This window comes from Aethalodelphis obliquidens, unplaced genomic scaffold (assembly GCF_003676395.1).
Source record: "Aethalodelphis obliquidens isolate GAN/ISIS:26980383/991018 unplaced genomic scaffold, ASM367639v1 scaffold28, whole genome shotgun sequence".
Lineage (NCBI taxonomy): Eukaryota > Metazoa > Chordata > Mammalia > Artiodactyla > Delphinidae > Aethalodelphis > Aethalodelphis obliquidens.
Genome location: NW_020837972.1, coordinates 7,707,736 through 7,726,456, shown reverse-complemented (window position 1 = coordinate 7,726,456; position 18,721 = coordinate 7,707,736). Strand labels below are relative to the sequence as shown.

The window sequence follows — 18,721 nt, the reverse complement described above, 5'->3', positions numbered from 1 at the left end:
CCAGACCAGGGCTCGAATCCGTGTCCCCTGCATTGGCAGGCAGATTCTTAACCACTGCGCCACCAGGGAAGTCCCAGGTATCAAGGTTTTTTAAAAAACGGACCTGAATAGGGACTTCCCTGGCAGTTCAGTGGTTAGGACTCCGTGCTTCCACTGCAGGGGGCATGGGTTTGATCCCTGGTTGGGGAACTAAGATCCTGGATCCTACATGCCACGTGGCATGGCCACAAACAAACAAAAATGGGTCTGAATAAATGACAGTGTCTAGAGATGTGCACTCCAGTGGAACAAAAAAACATAAAGAAACACAAGGGAATTATTCCTATAAAAATCTGAATAGGGACCTCCCTGGCAGCTCAGTGGATAAGTCTCTGCGCTTCCAATAGCAGGGGCGTGGGTTCAATCCCCTGGTCAGGGAACTAAGATCCCACATGCCTGTGCAGCCAAAAAAAAAAAAAAAAGTCTGAACAGTGGTTCCTTTTAGGGAGAGAGAGGGAGAGGGCTGGGATTGGGATGGGGCACAGAGAGGGGAGTTTCTGGGGAGTCTGGCAAAGTTCTATTTTTTTTTTTTGGCCACACCATGCGGCTTGTGGAAGGCTTGTGGGATCTTAGTTCCCCAACTAGGGATTGCACGGAGGGCCATGGCAGTGAAAACACTGAGTCCTAACCACTGAACTGCCAGGGAACTCCCAAAGTTCTATTTATTGATCCATGTGGTAGTTACAAGGGTGTTTGCCTCTCGCTAAGTTGTACATTTATTCTGTATGTTTTTCTGTTTGTCTTATTTTACAATAAAAAGGTTTTTTTTTTAATTGTTGTTTGTTTTTTAAAGTGTGAACTCAAGAGTCAGCCACCTGGTTTCAAATCTCAGCTCTGCCACTTATAAGCTATGTCTTCTTGGGTGAGTTATAAGACCCTCTGGGCCTCAGTTTCCTCATCTGCAAAATGGGGATGAGGTTACAGGGTTGTTTTGAAGACAAAACAAGCTAGTATACTTGAAGCCCTTGGAGTGGTGCCTGGCACATAGTAATCCTGATACAGGTTTTTGCTATTTTTATGATTATTGCATTGTTATTCCCTATTTCCCTATCCCTTCTCCCATGTGTCTTCATGCCTCCGTGATCCCCTCTCAAGGAAAGGGGAAGGGAGAGCCAGCCTTGGCATTCTTTAATAACTGTGGCTGAACCTCTCATTGACAGTGACAAGATAATCACAGCTTAAGTCTGGGATCTGGCTCTATGACCAGGGAGTGACGATCTGCACAGTATGGTCCTGCAAAGTGGACCTGATGCTGTTGGCTGTGCCTGTGGCTTAGGCTGCAGGGCCAGAATGTCCCTTCACCCCTCTGGAGGTGCCTGCCACCTGCTCCAATGATCTTACTGATGTCTGTCTTTCCTCGAAAGAGGACAAAGGGGCTGAGTTTCATGATCAAGGGATGGGCTTTGGTGGTAACATGAACTTGCTTTCTAACCCATCTCTGCCACTTAGAGAGGTTAAGGGATATAGGTATTAAGGGAGTCCCTCTTCTTCTTTGAGCCTTGTTATCCATTATTAATGATAATAATTGCACATACCTGGGGGGGTTGTGGAGAAATAATCCATGCATAATGCTTAATAGAAGGCCTGGCTCAGGGCCTTCACACATGCTGTTCCCTCTGCCTGGAATGCTTTTCCCTGCATTCATTGAGTAGCTGTTGGATCTTTCTCATTTCTTGGGGCTGGGCTTGAATGTTTCCTTGGCTTCCCTATTGAAGGAAGGAAGGAAGCCACTGCCACATCTCATTTATATTCTTTAGAGCATATATGTAATTTCTGGCCTAATACATTTATTATATTACTTTTTTTTTTAATCGTTTGATGCCCCCTGCCCTTCACTGGAATGTAAGTTCCATGTTGGCAGAGACCACATCTACCTTGTTCACTGCAGTATCTCTAGTGTCTAGTAGGTACTCAGCAATTATTTACTGAACAAATGAACAAAATCCACAAAAAGCCTGGGGGTGCAGAGGGTGGCAGCCATCTGTGACCACTGCTGTCGGGTGCAGGAAGGGCTCCAGGCCCCATTCCTGGTGGCTTCCTGACCTCAGGTCTCACTCTGTTCCAATGTCGGATCTTTGGGGACCATGTCCTTGTGCTACAGGGGTCTCAAAGTCACAGGCAGTGCCATGGAATCAGAAAACAGACAAAGGATTGGGAGTTGGGCAGACCTAGATGCTAGTCTTTGATGATCAATCATTAACAATCTCTGGGACCTTAAGTCAGTTGCTGAAGCTTTAGTTTTCTCATCTGTAATACCATCCAATATGGTAGCCACTCGCCACATGTGGCTATTTAAATTTAAGTGAATTCAAATTCAGTAAAAATTTAGTTCCCTGGTCGTACCAGCCACATCTCACAAGTTCAATAGCCACGTGTGGCAGGTGGCTGCTGTACTAGATGTGCAGATATGGCACATTTCCATCATGGTGGAAAGTTCAAGTCTAAAGGGACAGCTGACAAGTAACCTGGCGTGCAAGCACTGGCTATTGTATTTCTTCTTGCTTCCCTAATTTGCCCAGGTCAAGGGGAGAGAATGGAAAGGATACAGCAGCTGCTTCATTTATTTATGCGGTGTTGTTGGGTATGTGTTAAGTTCCTTTCATTTATCATCTCACTCCATCTATACAACCACCCTATTTTACAGATGAGGAAACTGGGGTTCAGAGAGGGGTTGTGACTTGCCAAGACCGTCCCTGGTGTTCCTGACTCCAAAAAATTGTGTCCTTAACATAAGAAGAGTCTGGGAGATAATAAGAACAGCTAATATATAGGGAGTGCTGACGATGGCTGTGTAAGGCACTCTTGGAAATTTGCTTTTATATAATCCTCATTCCAACCCTGGGCGGCTGAGGGTTCTCACCACCTCATTTACAGGTGAGGAAACTGAAATGCAGAAAGGAAGTGACTTGCCCAAGGCCACCCAGATGGGAAGGCATTTGTTTTTTTTCTGTCCTTGTCCCAGGCAACTTTCCTGTGACTCATATCCTCCTGGGGGAAGCAAAGAATAGCCAAGTCCATTCTCCCTCCCATGACATTGGAGACCCAGCCAGGTTTCTCTTGGTTCAAGTTGCCTACTTGGGGCAGGACCAGGAGACACCGTGGGCTGGTTCCCTGACTCTTTGGGTGGTTCTGATCCCCCTGCTATCTAACTACTAGAGGCCCTAGGCATGGAAACTTGGCTTTGGGACCAGACCCACCCACCTCCAAGACCAAGGGCTGGCAGGGTGAGCTGAGCAGAATGCAGGGCTGGCCCCCTCCCCTTCTCTGTGTTTACCTTTTGAACTTTTATTGTGAGCTTATCTTTAAAGGGGAAAAATATTCCATAAACTTAAAATAGGCAAGACTTAATTAATAGCATGCTTTGTTCCTCTGATCCTTATCTATATAGGAAGAAACACCCCTTTTCAGTTTTGTGGGACAAGGTGAAATTGCCCCTGGGGGCTTCCAAACAGCTCCTCCATTTTCTACTTTTGAACTGTGGGACCCTTTGGCTTTTCCCTCCCTGGGGTGGAAAGGTTTTTCCCCAACTCCTTAGCCTGAAGATTTCACCAAGGCCTTTTCTATTTACCAAACTACCAGTGTCACATGTTATAATTATTTCTTCTTAAATGATTCACAGCTACTATGCATTGAAGACCTACTCCCTTAAGGGCTCCTAACACCCTTACGTGGTGGATCTTATTTCCATTTTACAGATGAGGAAACAGGCCCAAAGAGGAGAAATGACTTTCCCAAGGCTGCATAGCTCTAAGAAGTTGAGCTAGGCTTTGAATCAAGGGGTCCATGCCTCCATACACCCGTGACTAATATTTATTGAGTACTTAGCTCTGGGCTCAAGGGTCCCATGATGCTAGCTTCTAAAACATGTCCTTATTTTCCTTGTTTAAAACATTTCTTTTTACTTCTTACAGTCCTACATGGCATGTATAATTATTCTCTCCATTTCACAGATGAGGAAACTGAGGCTCAGAGAGGTGAATTCATTTACCCAAAGTCACACAGCAATTAATGGTGGAGCTGTGATTTGCACCAATCTGTGTCTGATAGGTAGCCTGGCTCAGAGGAAAAGGAGTAGATTAGAAGCCAAAAAAGCCACAGCTTTTGCCTCTTCATTGTGTGGGCAATTCATCTAACCCTTCTGAACTTCATTTTCTTATCTGCATAATGGGGACATTCTATTTTCCCAACTTCTTGAGGTGAGAATCAAATGGCTGGGAAACAATGGTTCTTGAGAACCTGCTCTCTCAGGGCCTGAGTTTATGCCTTATGCCAGTTTTGGATGGAATTATGGTGAATTTTATCTTTGTAAAATTCTCTTCTGAGTTTTCCACAAAACATTTATCTTTCTTCCACAAACAGAGAAAAATAATTTAGGTACATTTTTAAACCATCTCATTTAATCCTTGCAACAACTATGAGATGGATGATCTTATTTGCACTTTAGGAGAGAAGTGATTAGAGAGAAAAGGAGTAACAGAGCTGGGGAGCCACTAAGAAAGAACCTGAACCCAGTTCTGTCTGACTCTCAAATCTCCATTCCTGTCACTCCATGGAGGCAGATCCTCCACCCTGAGAAGGTTCTGGAGGGTTTGAAGTAGCATTTTTTTAGATGGACTTTATATTTTAGAGCAGTTTTAGGTTCACAGCAAAGCTGAGTAGAAAGCATCAATACACAGAGTTCCCATATTACCACGTCCCCACTCCCCCGACCCATACACCGCTGTCCCGCCATCAACATCCCCACCAGAGTGGTACATTTGTTACAATTGATGAACCTACATTGACATGCCATTATCACCCAAAGTCCAGTTTATACTAAGGTTCACTCTTAGTGTTGTACATTCTACGGCTTTGGACAAAAGTATAATGACATGTATCCACCACTATAATATCACACAGAGTAGTTTCGCTGCCCTAGAAATTCTCTGTGTTCTACCTATTCATCCCCCCACCCCCTGCAATAACCCCTGGCAACCGCTGATCTTAGTGTCTCCATAGTTTTGCTGCATATAGTTGGCGTCATACAGTATGTAGCCTTTTCAGATGGGCTTCTTTCACTTAGTATTATGCTTTTAAGATTCTTCCTTGTCTTTTCATGGTTTGATAGCTTATTTCTTTTTTAGCACTGAATAATATTAGACTATCCCATTGTCTGGACGTACCATCGTTTATTTATCCATTCACCTATTGAAGCGCATCTTGGTTGCCTCCTAGTTTTGGCAGTTATGAACAAAGCTGCTGTCAACATCCGTGTGCAGGTTTTTGTGTGGACGTGGGTATTCACTTCCTTTGGATAAATACACAGGAGTTTGATTGCTGGATCTCATGGTAAGAGTATGTTGAGTTTAGTAAGAAGCTGCCAGACTGTTTTCCAAAGTGGCTGACCATTCCCACCAGCAATGAATGAGAGTTTCTGCTCCTCTGAAGACTTGAAGTAATTTTTGGAGAAAACCAGCCCCAGCTGAAGGAGGTGGGGATGCAGCCACTCTGAGGGTCCTTGGGCTCTCAAATGGGGCTGACCTTCCACAGCAGGCAGGAGACACTGGAGGCTGGAGAGAAATGGCCTGGGCCCAGTGCCACCAGGGAACTGACACCCTTGCTTTCCTAGAGCTCACACTCTCTGCTGTGTGGACAGCCAGCCTTGAGAGCAGGCCTGGGGCTATTTGGGGACTCCTCTAGGTCAGTGACTTTTTTTTTTCTTTTGGCCACACCACGTGATCTTAGTTCCCTGACCAGAGAGCAAACCCATGCCCCTTGCAGTGGAAGCACGGAGTCCTAACCACTGGACTGCCAGGGAATTCCCTAGGTCAGGGACTTTGGATGTAATCCTGCCTCGGGGTCAGGACCTCCAGTCTGGCTTGGCAGCTGCAACCCTCATCCTTTTGTCTCCTGCCCCCACTGCCATCCCAGCCCTGAGTCCCAGTCCTGATAACCCTTCAGCTGCTAGAAACTTGACTCCCTCCGCCCCAGTCAAGTCGTCTTGCCCCCAGGAGACTGCCCCTGAGCCAGAATCTCTCAGATGAGACCCCATTCTCTAGCAACCAACTTCTGCTTGCAGGAGCAACGCCCATCATTTGAAAACTGCTGGCCCCTATCCCTGCGGGCTTGTTTCCTCTGTTATATACATGGGGATAGTAGGCTATGGGGCTTTCAAACACTGTAAGAATCTCATGAGATAAGAGAAAGAGCTTGAATTGAAGGGCCCAATTCTTCTGTTAGGAAATACCCTGTTAAATGGTACCACCAATTTCACCTGCCCCAGGGTGAGGGGGTGCTGCCTACAGAAGACATTGTCACCCTTAAGGGGCACAGAGTCTTCCAGCAGAAAGGAGTTTGAGGAGGCTGCAACCTCAGTGATTATACTTATCATGAGCTCTGGGCATTCCTAAAAAAGCCTAACTCTGGCAGTCTGTCACAGTGCAGGTGGGGTTACATTGCAGAAAGCAAAAACTCAGGGACCCTTTCATTCCAGGATAACGACTGGTTGAGTGCTTGGCTTGTGGCAGCCACTATTCTAATGTCTATTCTATTCTAATGTACATCGCCTTCTCCCCTCCCTCCTCCACCCACCTCCTTCTCTTCCTCTTCTTCCCTCTTCTTTTTGGTAACAGTTTTATTTAGATATAATTCACATACCATGCAATTCATCTATTTAACATGTACAAATCAGTGGTTTTTAGTATATTCACAGAATTGTGCAATCATACCATAATTGATTTTAGATATTTTCATTACCCCAAAAGGACACCCTATACCCTTTAGTTATCACGCCCCAATCTCCCTGCTTCCCCAGCCCCAGACAAACCATAAGCTACTTTCTGTCTCTATAGATTTGCCTATTCTGGACATTTTATATAAATGCAATAATAAACTTTGTGGCCTTTTTTTTTCTGGCTTCTTTCACTCAGTACAATGTTTTCAAGGTTCATCCATGTTGTAGTCTGTAGCAGTACTTTGTTACTTTTTCTGGCTGAATAGTCTATTGTATAGATATACCACATTTTAAAAACCCATTCATTAGTTGATGGGCATCTGGGTTACTTCTACTTTTTGGCCATTATGAATAATGCTGCTATGAACATTCATGTACAAGTGTCTGTGTGAACATATGTTTTTATTTCTCTTGGGTGAAATGGAGTGAAATTGCTGAGTCAAATGGTTGCATTACCTTCTTTAATTCTCACATCTACCCTTTGAAGTAGAAACTATTATTATGTCACAGTTGAGGAAACTTGAAACTCAGAGAGGTTGCCCAAGACCACATGGTGAGTGAATGGTGGAGCAGGGTTTGGAACCCAGGAAGTCTAACTCAGATCCCATGCTCATCCCGCCTCCAGGGTATCAGAACTTTTGTTTTACCTAAGAGGTAGCCTAGTCGACAAGCATCTGAACCTCAAAAGCGGGGCCAGGCCCCTCGGTACAAGGATAGCCCAGCAAGGCATGGACTCTGAAGGGCCTAGTTTGGGGGAGGGGGGCTAGCCAGTTATCTTGTTTACCTCCTGGGGTGACCAAGGATCTAGGAGACTGGGAGAAGGCTTAAGGTTAGGGTTTCTGGGTCCTTTTCAAAAGTTTAATCGTTTCTGTGATAGTGCCTCCTAGACTAGACTGCCTTGAGGATAAACATGAGCTCCTGGAAGCAGTGTAGTAAATGGCCAGAACATAGGCTTTACAGGAGGGAGGAAGTCTCCATCACCTCTTTGTGCCTGTGTTTCCCCATTTGCACCACGCCCCTGCACTGAGGGCTCTTCAAGCTCTGACTTGTCAGGTTCCTCCAAAGATGACAGGTTTCAGAGGAAAGTAGGATTCGACACTCTAGGGCAGGGCCCCAAAGAGGCCTTGGGAGGGGAAACAAGTCTGTGGGAGGAAGCAAGTCCAGATTCTTGCAAAACAGGGGGAAAAAAGTGGGACCAGTAGAGGATACTACAGAAATTGTCTCTGTGGGAATCTGCTCTTGGGGTCTGGGGAAGGAATTCGGGTGCATTTAAATTCCCCACCTACACTCCTTTTCCGTACCTCACTTTGTTCCTTTATAGCATTCCTCATTGTTCTAACTAAATAATTGAGTCAGGACTGTGATTCTCATGCGAGATCCTGGGTGTAGTTTTGTTCACTGCTGCCCAAAACTAATTGCCTGCCAGGTAGTAGGCAGGGTTGTCAGATAAAATGCAAAAAAGCCCAGTTTAATTTGAATTTTAGACAAGCAATAAATTATTTTTAGTATGAGTATGTTCCATTTATTTGAAATTCAAATTTAACTGGGCTTCCTGTATTTTATCTGCTAAATCTGACAACCCTAGTAGTAGGGTCTTGATAAATAATGTGGAACAAATGGATAAATGGAGTTTTGCCTTGGCTCCGCCCTAAACTTGCGGTTTGACCGTTTGGGCAACGCTCCTCCCCTCTCTGGGCCTCAGTTTCTCTGAGAAGTGGGAGTTCGGGCAGCGACCACAGCGCAGGGATCGCCAAGGCAGGAGAGCGCTGGGTGAACTGCCAAAGAGCAGGGAGGAAGCTAGGGTCATGCCTGTACGGGACAGCCTGGACCTCCATGCTGGGTACCTCCAAGTCCTTGCCGGAGCCGGCAAAGCCCCAGCCCCTCCCCTCCAAAGCTGGGGCCTGCCCGAGGCTGTCGCCATGGAGATATGGGTAGCCTGGAGCCCCTCCCCCCAAGCCACGCGTTTCCGCTGCGTTGGAGCCTTCTGATTGGGCGGCCGTCTGGACGCTACCACCAGCCCAGAGCCCGCTAAGGGGTGGGGGCGGGATCTTCGTGAGAACCTTGCCCTGAAAACCTGTGCCTGTGGCCTTTCTAGAGGAGGATGGGTTCTCTTCTCACGCGGGGAGAAAGGCCGAGTCTCAGGTCGGAAGAGTGATCATTGCTTCTCCTACTAGAGCGTATGCTCATGCTTCTCCCTGAGAAAGAAAGGGGGCGGGAAAGTCGGCAGCGCCCCCTCGGGAGCCTATTCGGTCCCCAAAACCTGGAACACCGGAAGTGCTGGCGACGTGTCAGTGCGCCCTATTCTAAACCTTCCCCGCTAGGCCCCCTTTCCTATTCAGCTGTGGGATTCCGGGGCCGCCTGGGCGCTTCCACCTCGCCACTTCCGCATTGAACCGCCGCTTCAACCCAACTCTGCGCGCGCTCCCTCACGTGCCTTGGTGGTTGGGCTAGCTCCTGGGAGTAGCCACGCCTTTTCCCGCGCCTGGCAGGCAATGGGCGGGCGCCTCCCGGCGGGGTGGTGGGTAGTTAATGAGGGCCGGGTGCTGATTGGCTGCAGGGTCGTGGCCGGGGCTGGGAGGTGGGGTAGGTTGTTCCTGAGGTGGGAGGTGGCACCCGTGGCTGAGAAGTAGGCCTGAGAGCGACATGTCTCCGGTGGCTGAGGCACAGCGGCCCGTGGCGCTGTTTTTCTGAGTCCGGGGCGGCCTGGCGGGGCTGAGGACAAGGCTCGGCGGAGGCTGCCCCCCGCTGTGGAGGCCGCCATGCTGGGCGCCCGGGCGGTTGAGGGAGCCGCCGTGGCGCTCCTGCGACTGCTGCTGCTGCTGCTGCTGCTGCTGCTGCCGGCGCTCCGGGGACCGGGGCTCGGCGTGGTGGGCTCGGCTGGGGCCGGGCTGCCCGAGAGCGTGATTTGGGCCGTCAACGCCGGCGGAGAGGCGCATGTGGACGTGCACGGCATCCACTTTCGCAAGGACCCTTTGGAAGGCCGGGTGGGCCGAGGTGAGAGCTCCTCGGCTGAGCCGCCGGATTCCGGGCCTGCCGTGCCCGGCGCAGCGCGCCGAGGGCTGCGGGCCCCGAGCCCCTTCCTCGACCCTGGGGCCACGTCTCTGGAGCGAAGTTTCTCTCTACGGTTTCCTCGGGAACCCGATCAGAGCCCAGAGCCTGGCATTGGCTCGAAGCTACCTAGAGCCGTCGAGGCAGAGAGTTGGCGAGAAGTGATATTTGGACCTCGCATCCTGCATTTTCTTAACCCCTCACCTCCACCCAAGCTAGGAGAGTAAAGACGAGGGCGGCCTGTTGCCACTTTGAGGCCTCACGGGTTTTTCGGTTATCGCTGTCCCTGACCCGGAGGTTCTGCTCGCCTTTCAAGTCAGTTTCTGGTATATTCCTGCCGACCCAGAAATGGGCCGCTTTCTTTGCGCTCTCTGCAAGAGCGGGGCTTGATTCTTAGCCAGAATGGAAAGGAGTCTTCGAAGAGAATGGGCCAGGAAAGTTTGATTGTAGCCTCCTCCCCCAACCCCCTTTGGAGCGGGGCATGTGTGTGCATAAAAGTAGAAGCTGCAGGCCCTTTCCAGAGGGCGGTTATGTCGAAACCATACTGCACAGGGGGCTGGTGGTGTGTCAGCTGGGTCAGCCAGCGTAAGGTCTGAATATTCCGTCTGCGAGTGCGGAGAACCTACCCTAAGTGGTCCTGAGAGGTGTGATTCCAGCTTATGGGAAAAATGATTTTGACTTAATTGATTGAGCAACAGTAGTTTTGACAGAGCTGCACAGTTCTCAAAGTTAGTGTAAGAACTGCCATGGGAGCTGGTTAAAAAATACAAATTCCAGACCTGTAGATTAAACCCAGGTTTCTGCACCCAGGGCTTCTGATGTAGGACATCTGCAGACCACCCTTTGGGAAAATCTGCTCTAGACTCTGTTTCTTCTGTTAGTAGGATTGGAAAACAGGATTAAGAAGGAAGTTCGTCGCTTCATGTGTTGGAAAGAGATTTATGCCGTATGCTGGGTTCAGAGGCTGCCAGATTGGCAATATGCCATCTTCAGAAAAGTAGGAGACAGACTTTCTCACTCTTTTTTCCACAATGCCAGATTTGGCTCTTGCCTTTCCTAAAGGGTTTAACTTAGTTCTTCCAACCAAGTTAATTGCAGTGTCCTGGAGTTTGTTACATTGGGGAGTTTATTGCTTCCATACATGTCACGGTGTTGGGACACAGAGCTGTTTTCTGAAGCACTATGTTTGTCTTCAGTTTAGCTCTGGAATTTATTTAGCCCTGGCATGTAGGTCTCAGTAGCCTGGGTTCAGCTGAGTCAGGGCCCTGGTCTCTAGCAGCTGTAACAGCAGCCAAAGCCAGACTTAATAGCAGGAGGTCATTGCTATCTCCATCCTGGACCCTTCCTCTTTCTTCATGGGTGTGGGCAGGGAGGAAGGAGACCGTTTATGGACTTTGCCTCTAGAGATAGCCATGGTGAGACAGTGTGCAGATGGTTCCTTTCACTTAACAGATACCAGGCTTTACATAGGTTACATTATCCTCTTTGGTCCGTTGTGCAGAGGAGGGAGCTAAGACCACACAGGTTTAGTCCCCAGCTACTCCCCTTATTCAGAAATCGTTGTTTTAATTTGCTGGTGCCGGTGGGTTTGGTTTTTTTTTTTTGGTCTGGTCAGCACTCAGCCAGGCTCTCTGTCCTTGGGTTATTGGCTCATGGTCGCAGTTCCTTTGGAAGAGTTTATTGTAGCAGGTAAAAGTATGCGACTTACCAAATTACCAAAGCTCATGTGTACTGGAGTCCTGTCTCAGACAGACCCTGCCACTCCATAAAGAGGTTCCCTGCTCCACTCTGGCGGTCCATTTGGGTATGAATTGTAGCAGTATAAAGGCGTGGATGGAGAGTAGAGGGCGGTCGTTGGCTTGTAGGCTGTTGTAGCTTGGACCAGCCAGTTGCAACATTGCACTTAGAGGGCTCCTGAGAGTAGCATTTTGTTGGCTTTAGGTCTGGGGCTGAGAAGTGATTTATCTTCCTCTCTCAGAAGGCAGCTCTTTAGTTTCTTTCTGTGTGAAGGAGTCAGCACCACCAAGGGTGGTGCAGCGGTTCCCTCTGCCTGCCCTTCTCTGGCACTGTTTGGGTAAGGGTTGCCAGGTATTTGGAGACCCTTGCCTCCTGCAGCTATTTATAGTAATTGCGGTAGGAGCTGTATGTCTGTCTTTCCCACATGCCTGTGATATTGTTTCCAGCACGCGAGGAAAGTCCATTTTTATGTTGAATGAATTCAGGTATTTGTTGCCAAGTTAATCCAGATAGGAGTTTGGCCTGCTTTTGAACTTGCTGTTTCTCTATAGCGTCTTTGTAGTTCAGCATTCTCGTAACCGTGAGTGGGCCAGGGCACCCAGTGGCTTTTGCTTTCAAAGGCACTTCATAATGTTTATTGAATTTCTTTTCTGCCTTGAGGATAGCTAGTGCTCATAGAAGATGCTGACAGCCTGGGAAAGGCTTTTTTCAACCTGTGTGCTTCAGCAGATGGAGGTACAACTACCGAGAGTGATTCAGAAGCGCTCCGTGTGGGATTTTGGTGTGCTGTGCATTCCAGGTTCTTTTTAACTTGCTCTTTCTGGGTTCCTCTTGACTCTGTGGTGGAAAAGACCTGGTTATTTGGCTTGAGGGCATTGAACTTGGCTTGGTTTTAGGAGATATTTCCTCTTCATAGAAGGATGCCCGCTAGTCATTTGTATGACCTTGAAGTATTCGCTTTCCCTCTCTTGAGCCTTCAGTTTTCCTTCATAAAACTTGTCATGCTTTTGAAATCTGTGACACGAGTCTGAAAGTTCTCCTGTCCAGAGTAGGTTAAAGTGTCTCTATCTTTTTCTTTGCTCAATGACCTTTTACATGGAATTAAAAGTGGAGCAGAATGTGGCTCTGGAGGGGAAAAAAGCTGGCCAGGGGCCTGAGCCCATCGGATGACTAATTCTGTAGACCTAACGAAGACCCTTTCCTTTTGGCTGGGGAAGGATTTGGCTTTGGGGAGATAAGAGCTTGAAAAGATAGTGTGAGAGAGACACTGCTACCTCTGATTTGCTTAAGACCAAGGGATTTGCTTAGAATTCTCTTCCTATACTGCCACATAAGGGGCAGACTTTGTTTGCAGGCCCTCCTAGAAGCAGTTCACTGGTAGAGAATTTAGGTAGGTGATACCCCATTTTCCAGGTGAGAAAACACCTAGAGAAGACAACTTGTTCCACATCACATAGTAGGTGGCAGAGCCAGGATTCAAATCCAGGCCCCTCTTACCTTCAAACCTGGGCTGAATTTTTCACGTAGCCTGCTGACTCCATTGTCTAGAGCTAAAAAGCTGGGGACATAGTGTGGGCCCTTTGGTCCCCCTCCTTTGGTTAACTATCTGAACCATGTCGTACCAGCTGCAGTGGTGTGCTGCATGTGTACACTGTATTTCAGAGAAACTTAGCTGTGAATGCATAAAGGCTGGGGTGGGGGCGGAGAAAAAGTCCTTCTTGCTATTGTCTCTTTTGGGACTTGGGCAAAACTTTGCCTGTGGCAAATCTCGTTGGAAAGCCACTTGGGAAAATATTTAAAGGTAATTCCAAGATTGTTAAGTAGTTTTTTGCTCACATGGCTGAGTTTTCATAGCCGTGGGACTGAGAGTGCCACAGATTACATTACCCTCAGTTTCTCACTTTTTCCATGCTGGAAGGGGGGGAAATGATTCTGTATACATGCACAACCTTTTCTGTGTCTCTGAAAAGCAAATCTAGTGACTGTTGCAAATTTGTAAGGATCACGGTCTTTGAGGAAGAGGGAGATTCTTAGAACTCAGGTGGAAGAGGACTGGCAATCTTTTAATCTTTACAGGTTTGTGGTCTGAGCCTGGAACAGAGCTGGGGCAGTTGGCAGTACATCCTTTGCAGTGCTACTCAGCCCCCACCTTCTTTGATTTCTTGAGGAGAAATAGGAAGAAAAAAATGTCTGGAGACAAAAGTGCAATGAGTTTCCTGTTCATTGTCTCATCGGTCCATCTGATCTCCTGGCTGCCATTCACTTACAGGAACTGTTAACACTTCTGTTTATTTTTCCGAGGGCTTGACCTTAGCCATTGGATCTTTTAGTTACTCTTTTACCTCCCTTAGAGATAAAAGATCCTCTCCCTTGGAGTTTCAGAAGATAAAGCTCCCGGGATGACCGCTCTCAAACGTCACCCAAAGGATCTAGGTGCCAGATGTCTTCAGAGTCACCATGTGAGATTGGAAGATGGTCTTAAAATCTTAATTCCAAGACTTCTCCAAGGAGGAGGAGAGACTAGGCCCATGTACTGAAATCACTGCTAAGTCTGTGGTTTGGAAAGTATCAATAGATTGATGGAGCCCTGGAAAGCATAGCTAGTCATCTCTGGGGCCGGAGTGTGGAATCTTATATTTGAGGAAAGACCTGGGTATGGTTTGTAACGTGGGGGAAAGAAAAACATGTACAGACCCGTCTCCTACTAAGATTGGGGGCAGGCTGAGGGCAACAGAGGTTTTTGGCTCTTCTAATACCCACCCAAGTAAGAACTTTTTACTGTTACTCCACCTTATTCCTTGTCTGTCTGAAACGGGAAAGGTGGCTCCCTCTGGACCTGGGCATCTTAGGCCAGAGGTGCCAATAGGACCGTGGCACATTTTCTTTCCCTGCTAGGGTGGCTCTGGCCCTGTGGAGAGGAGTGCATGGCTTGACTGCTCTTCAGGCACCTCCTTTGTTACCATTTGTTCGTTCAGCGAATCATATTGAGTGCCTACGTATGTGCCAGGGCCTGTGTCAGGTGCTGGGGATATCGTAGGAGCTTGTTTTCCTTTCGGTTTGTCTGCGGAAAAGTTCAAGAGCCTGCGTGAGGTTGAGTTCTATGAGTCTGTGGGAAGTAAGGTGTTTGGACCCAAAGGAAATTAGAGAACATCACATCCTTTTTTTTTTCCTCCGGTACGCGGGCCTCTCACTGTTGTGGCCTCTCCTGTTGCGGAGCACAGGCTCCGGATGCGCAGGCTCAGTGGCCATGGCTCACGGGCCCAGCTGCCCTGCGGCATGTGGGATCTTCCCGGACCAGGGCACGAACCCGTGTCCCCTGCATCGGCAGGCGGACACTCTCAACCACTGCGCCGCCAGGGAAGCCCATCACATCCTTTTTTTAATGAACATATTTCTTTTGACCATCCTTGGAACTTTTTGAATGAAATAATTATAAAAAGCAGCCAAAGCTGGTATCTTAATTTGTAGTAAAGACAATGAAGAATGACTTTCCTAACAGATATCCTGTTTTTTATTTAGACTGAGCTTTTCTGAATGAGAAAAAAACAACATTCTTTGAACTTAATTGTCTTGCGGTGTTCCTGGCCATCCCCCTGGTTTTATGAGGTTTCTCTGAAGCTCTCCCTCACCAGGGAGCCCAGCAGCTGTAGCATAGTGCTTTGTTCTAGTAATGAGTTAGACTTGTTCCCTTCCCATCACTCTGGATATAGTTGGGGAAAAGTCATTTTCACATGCTTTCAAAAAGTTCCGCTATGAGGGTTATGGGAGCTTCTTGGGGTGATTAGTGCTTGGTTTCTTTCATTTTACTCTTCCTTGGTAACGGGTTATCTGATTCTTGCCTTTGTGGCTGGTCTCTTGAGAGCCAGGTGCAATGGAGGTGGCCCCTTCCACTGGGAGGGTTATTAGCATTGCTCTGGAAATGCCTCTGGTGGTTCTGGGGTCTCCACTCTTCTTTTGTGTTCTGCCTCTGACATGGTTTCTCTTTGTCTTTTGTGCCCAGCCTCTGACTATGGCATGAAACTGCCAATTCTGCGTTCCAACCCCGAAGACCAGATCCTGTATCAAACAGAGCGGTACAATGAGGAGACCTTTGGCTACGAAGTGCCCATCAAGGAGGAGGGGGACTATGTACTGGTGTTGAAATTTGCCGAGGTCTACTTTGCACAGTCCCAGCAGAAGGTGAGGCCTGGTCAGGCCCCTGCTTGACCAGTGGGATGTTACCACTTTCGGATAGCCCTCTGCTAAGGGCCAGAGAGTGTGAGACGTGTTCCCAGAAGGGAGGAACAGATGAGCTTTGAGGAAAAGCTGGATTTTTTTTTTTTTTTTTAAAGGCTGTACCATGCGGCCTGCAGGGTCTCAGTTCTGTGACCAGGGATCAAACCCAGGCCATGGCAGTGAAAGCCCAGGATCCTAACCACTAGGCAGCCAGGGAACTCCCAAAGCTGGATTCCTTTTGCCCAGCTGTGTCCCATTACTACACGACTGAACTTGCCTTGGGATTGGTGACAGAAGGCTACGCCAGAATCCTAGTTCTTGGCCACTAATCCTCTTAAGGCCCTCCTGGTTATAGCCTCTCCCTTCTTGGTTGTCAGCACCTTCTTGTTTTTAGCCCTGTTCTTTTCCTGTCCCTTCCTCTGAATTTCCTTCTTTCCATGTTGAGCTTTTTGTTTGTATTCTTTGTTCCCTACGGCCAGTGTGCGACCTTGACAGTGAAGGAACATGGCTTTGATTTAGCTCAGGTAAAGGACTCTAGCCACCCTGGAGTATATCCAGTCCTGTCATTCCTTGAATTACTTTTGAACTTGAAGCCCAGGCAGGTACCTCATGTCCAACTGGGGAAGGGGTGTGAAGCGGGTGGTTTTGACATTGTCTCCTTTTCTCATCTTGGCAGGTATTTGATGTGCGATTGAATGGCCATGTTGTGGTGAAGGACTTGGATATCTTTGATCGCGTTGGACACAGTACAGCTCATGATGAAATCATCCCGATGAGCATCAGAAAGGGGAAGCTGAGTGTCCAGGGGGAGGTGTCCACCTTCACAGGGAAACTCTACATCGAGTTTGTCAAGGTAACGCTCCTACTCTGCCCTCACAGCTGAGGATGAGCTCAAAAGAATGGGTGCAGGGGGGATGTTTGCTGCTGTGTGGGGTTGACCGCTGTTTCCCATTTCCTAGGGATACTATGACAATCCCAAAGTCTGTGCACTCTACATCATGGCTGGGACAGTGGACGGTAAGTTGTGTTTCTGATCTGCTTTTTGACGTGGTCTGAAGGATATGATTGAGGAAGCCCTTGGGGGGATGGTTTAGCTGATCGCTGTTTTGAAAACACTAATACTTAAAGCCAGATTGTGGGGAACCCAGAGTCCGGTGGCCGGGGGTGAAGTGTAGCATGGTGCTAGCCGTAAGCTTCTGAGTAAGATCTGTGTTCATATCTTGCTGCCGCCAGTTAATCAGCGGATTGGTTTTGGACAAAATCTTTTAACCCTACTATAAATTGGGATTAATAATGTTACCCATGGTGTGCCCTGAGCCTTGTAGTCATTTGGAATTGCCTAAAACTCATCCTTATTCTGTTTCTTTGACATCTGTGTCCTGGGGGCAGAAAGAAGAAAAAGGCAGAAGGAAGGGTCCTTGAGTGTTTTGGTGTGCTCCAAGAGAGTGCAGCATTGCTGGGCTGCACTGAGCAAAACTTCATCTATTAATGTCTCCCTGTCCTTGGGATCCAGCCTGAGAGTACATCTCTTTCTCAGGGTTGAGGGTCCTGGCTGCCAGCTTTCCCAGGCTGATTTTTGCAGAGAAAGTTTCTGTCTTAGTGACTTTTCTCCCCCATCCCACCTCTGTACCTTTCCTCACCTCATCCTGGAAGCACCGAGGCTCGCATCCTTTTTTTTTTTTTTTTCGCATCCTATTGTTTTGACATCCCAGAGGATGTCTTGCCACCAGACTGATTTGTAGCCAGAGTCCCTCAGGAGGGGACAGAAAACAGAGGGGTAGTGTGTGCTGAGAACCCACAACTCTGTGGATCAGCTTTTCCTTGATTGCTGTGTGAATCAAAAGGGAATGTGGGATTGTAGGAGGGAGGAGGAGAGGTTTGAAAAGGTTAATCTTTGGGTGTCGGGTCATTGTCCTTGTCCAGTCTGGTTCTTTCTGGGCTCTGAAGAAGTAGGACAGGAAGGGGAGATAGTGAACCTCTCCGTGCTCAGGGCTTTTACTACGTTTTAGTTAAATCTAAAGAAGACAAATGTTTGCGCAGCAATCTGCTCTTCTCTAGGCTGGGAACTGTTTCTACTCCTTCCTGTGGATCCTGCTTAGGTCACAGGGTCTCTTTACTGTGGCTCATTCACTGCCCTTAAGGGCCTCACGTAAATGCCATGGGTCCTACTTAAAAAGTGTTCTTCTTCTTGTGTCAGATGTACCAAAGCTGCAGCCTCATCCAGGACTGGAGAAGAAAGAAGAGGAGGAGGAGGAGGAAGAATACGATGAAGGGTCTAATCTCAAAAGACAGACCAATAAGAACCGGGTGCAGTCGGGCCCCCGCACGCCCAACCCCTATGCCTCGGACAACAGCAGCCTCATGTTTCCCATCCTGGTGGCCTTCGGAGTCTTCATTCCAACCCTCTTCTGCCTCTGCCGATTGTGAGAACAAATCACCATCCTGAACAGGTGGAGGGGTGTGGGAAAGAAACCAAACATGTTGGTTTGGGTTTCTGTATTTTTTACAGTGATTAACAAAAACAAACAAATGAAACACACACACACACACACACACACACACACACACACACACACACACAATTAAAGGAGATGAAAAGAGGCGGAGTGAGTAGAGAGCAGCCCTCATCCACCACCTGGTCCTAGACCTGCTCCAGTCCTAGTTCTCTCTTTGTGGTGGCCCCCAGCCGTCTCTTTCCTCTCCAGGGTACAGAGGGTAAACTGGATCCTACCTGGTCCAGGGTGTTCGTCCGTAAACACAGTGGAAAGGACTCTGAACTCAGAGCAGACACGGTTCCTTTTTTTAGGTTAGAAATTAACAGCAGGGAAATGTCATCTTCTTACCTGAGAAGACTAGCGCTGGGAGTTGGGTATGTTCTGAAGTTATGTCCAGATAAGTTTTCAGATGTCCTGGGATTCAAAGTGTGTGTGTGTGTGTGTGTGTGTGTGTGTGTGTGTGTGTGTGTGTGTG

The 18,721-nt window shown here is 48.0% G+C and overlaps 1 protein-coding gene across 2 annotated transcripts; it reads left to right on the top strand.

The window, feature by feature from the left end:
- Positions 1-8,830: 8,830 nt before the first annotated feature.
- MLEC (malectin) lies at positions 8,831-18,267 on the top strand. 2 transcript variants are annotated; one of them, XM_027124552.1, is made up of 5 exons: positions 8,831-8,893; positions 15,537-15,715; positions 16,428-16,604; positions 16,711-16,768; positions 17,949-18,242. In XM_027124552.1, exons 2-5 carry the CDS (start codon positions 15,551-15,553, stop codon positions 18,176-18,178), a joined length of 630 nt encoding a protein of 209 aa, XP_026980353.1. In that variant the 5' UTR covers positions 8,831-8,893; positions 15,537-15,550; the 3' UTR covers positions 18,179-18,242. The 2 variants fall into 2 exon arrangements, with proteins under 2 accessions (XP_026980353.1, XP_026980352.1); XM_027124551.1 differs by lacking the exon at positions 8,831-8,893 and adding an exon at positions 8,971-9,745 and having other exon boundaries at positions 17,949-18,267.
- Positions 18,268-18,721: the final 454 nt, after the last annotated feature.

Coding starts and splice junctions, on each gene's coding strand:
- MLEC (XM_027124551.1), top strand. CDS start 9,511: ATGCTGGGCGCCCGGGCGGTTGAGGGAGCCGCCGTGGCGCTCCTGCGA. Junction 9,746..15,536: donor GGAAGGCCGGGTGGGCCGAG/GTGAGAGCTCCT, acceptor TTTTGTGCCCAG/CCTCTGACTATGGCATGAAA. Junction 16,769..17,948: donor CATGGCTGGGACAGTGGACG/GTAAGTTGTGTT, acceptor TTCTTGTGTCAG/ATGTACCAAAGCTGCAGCCT.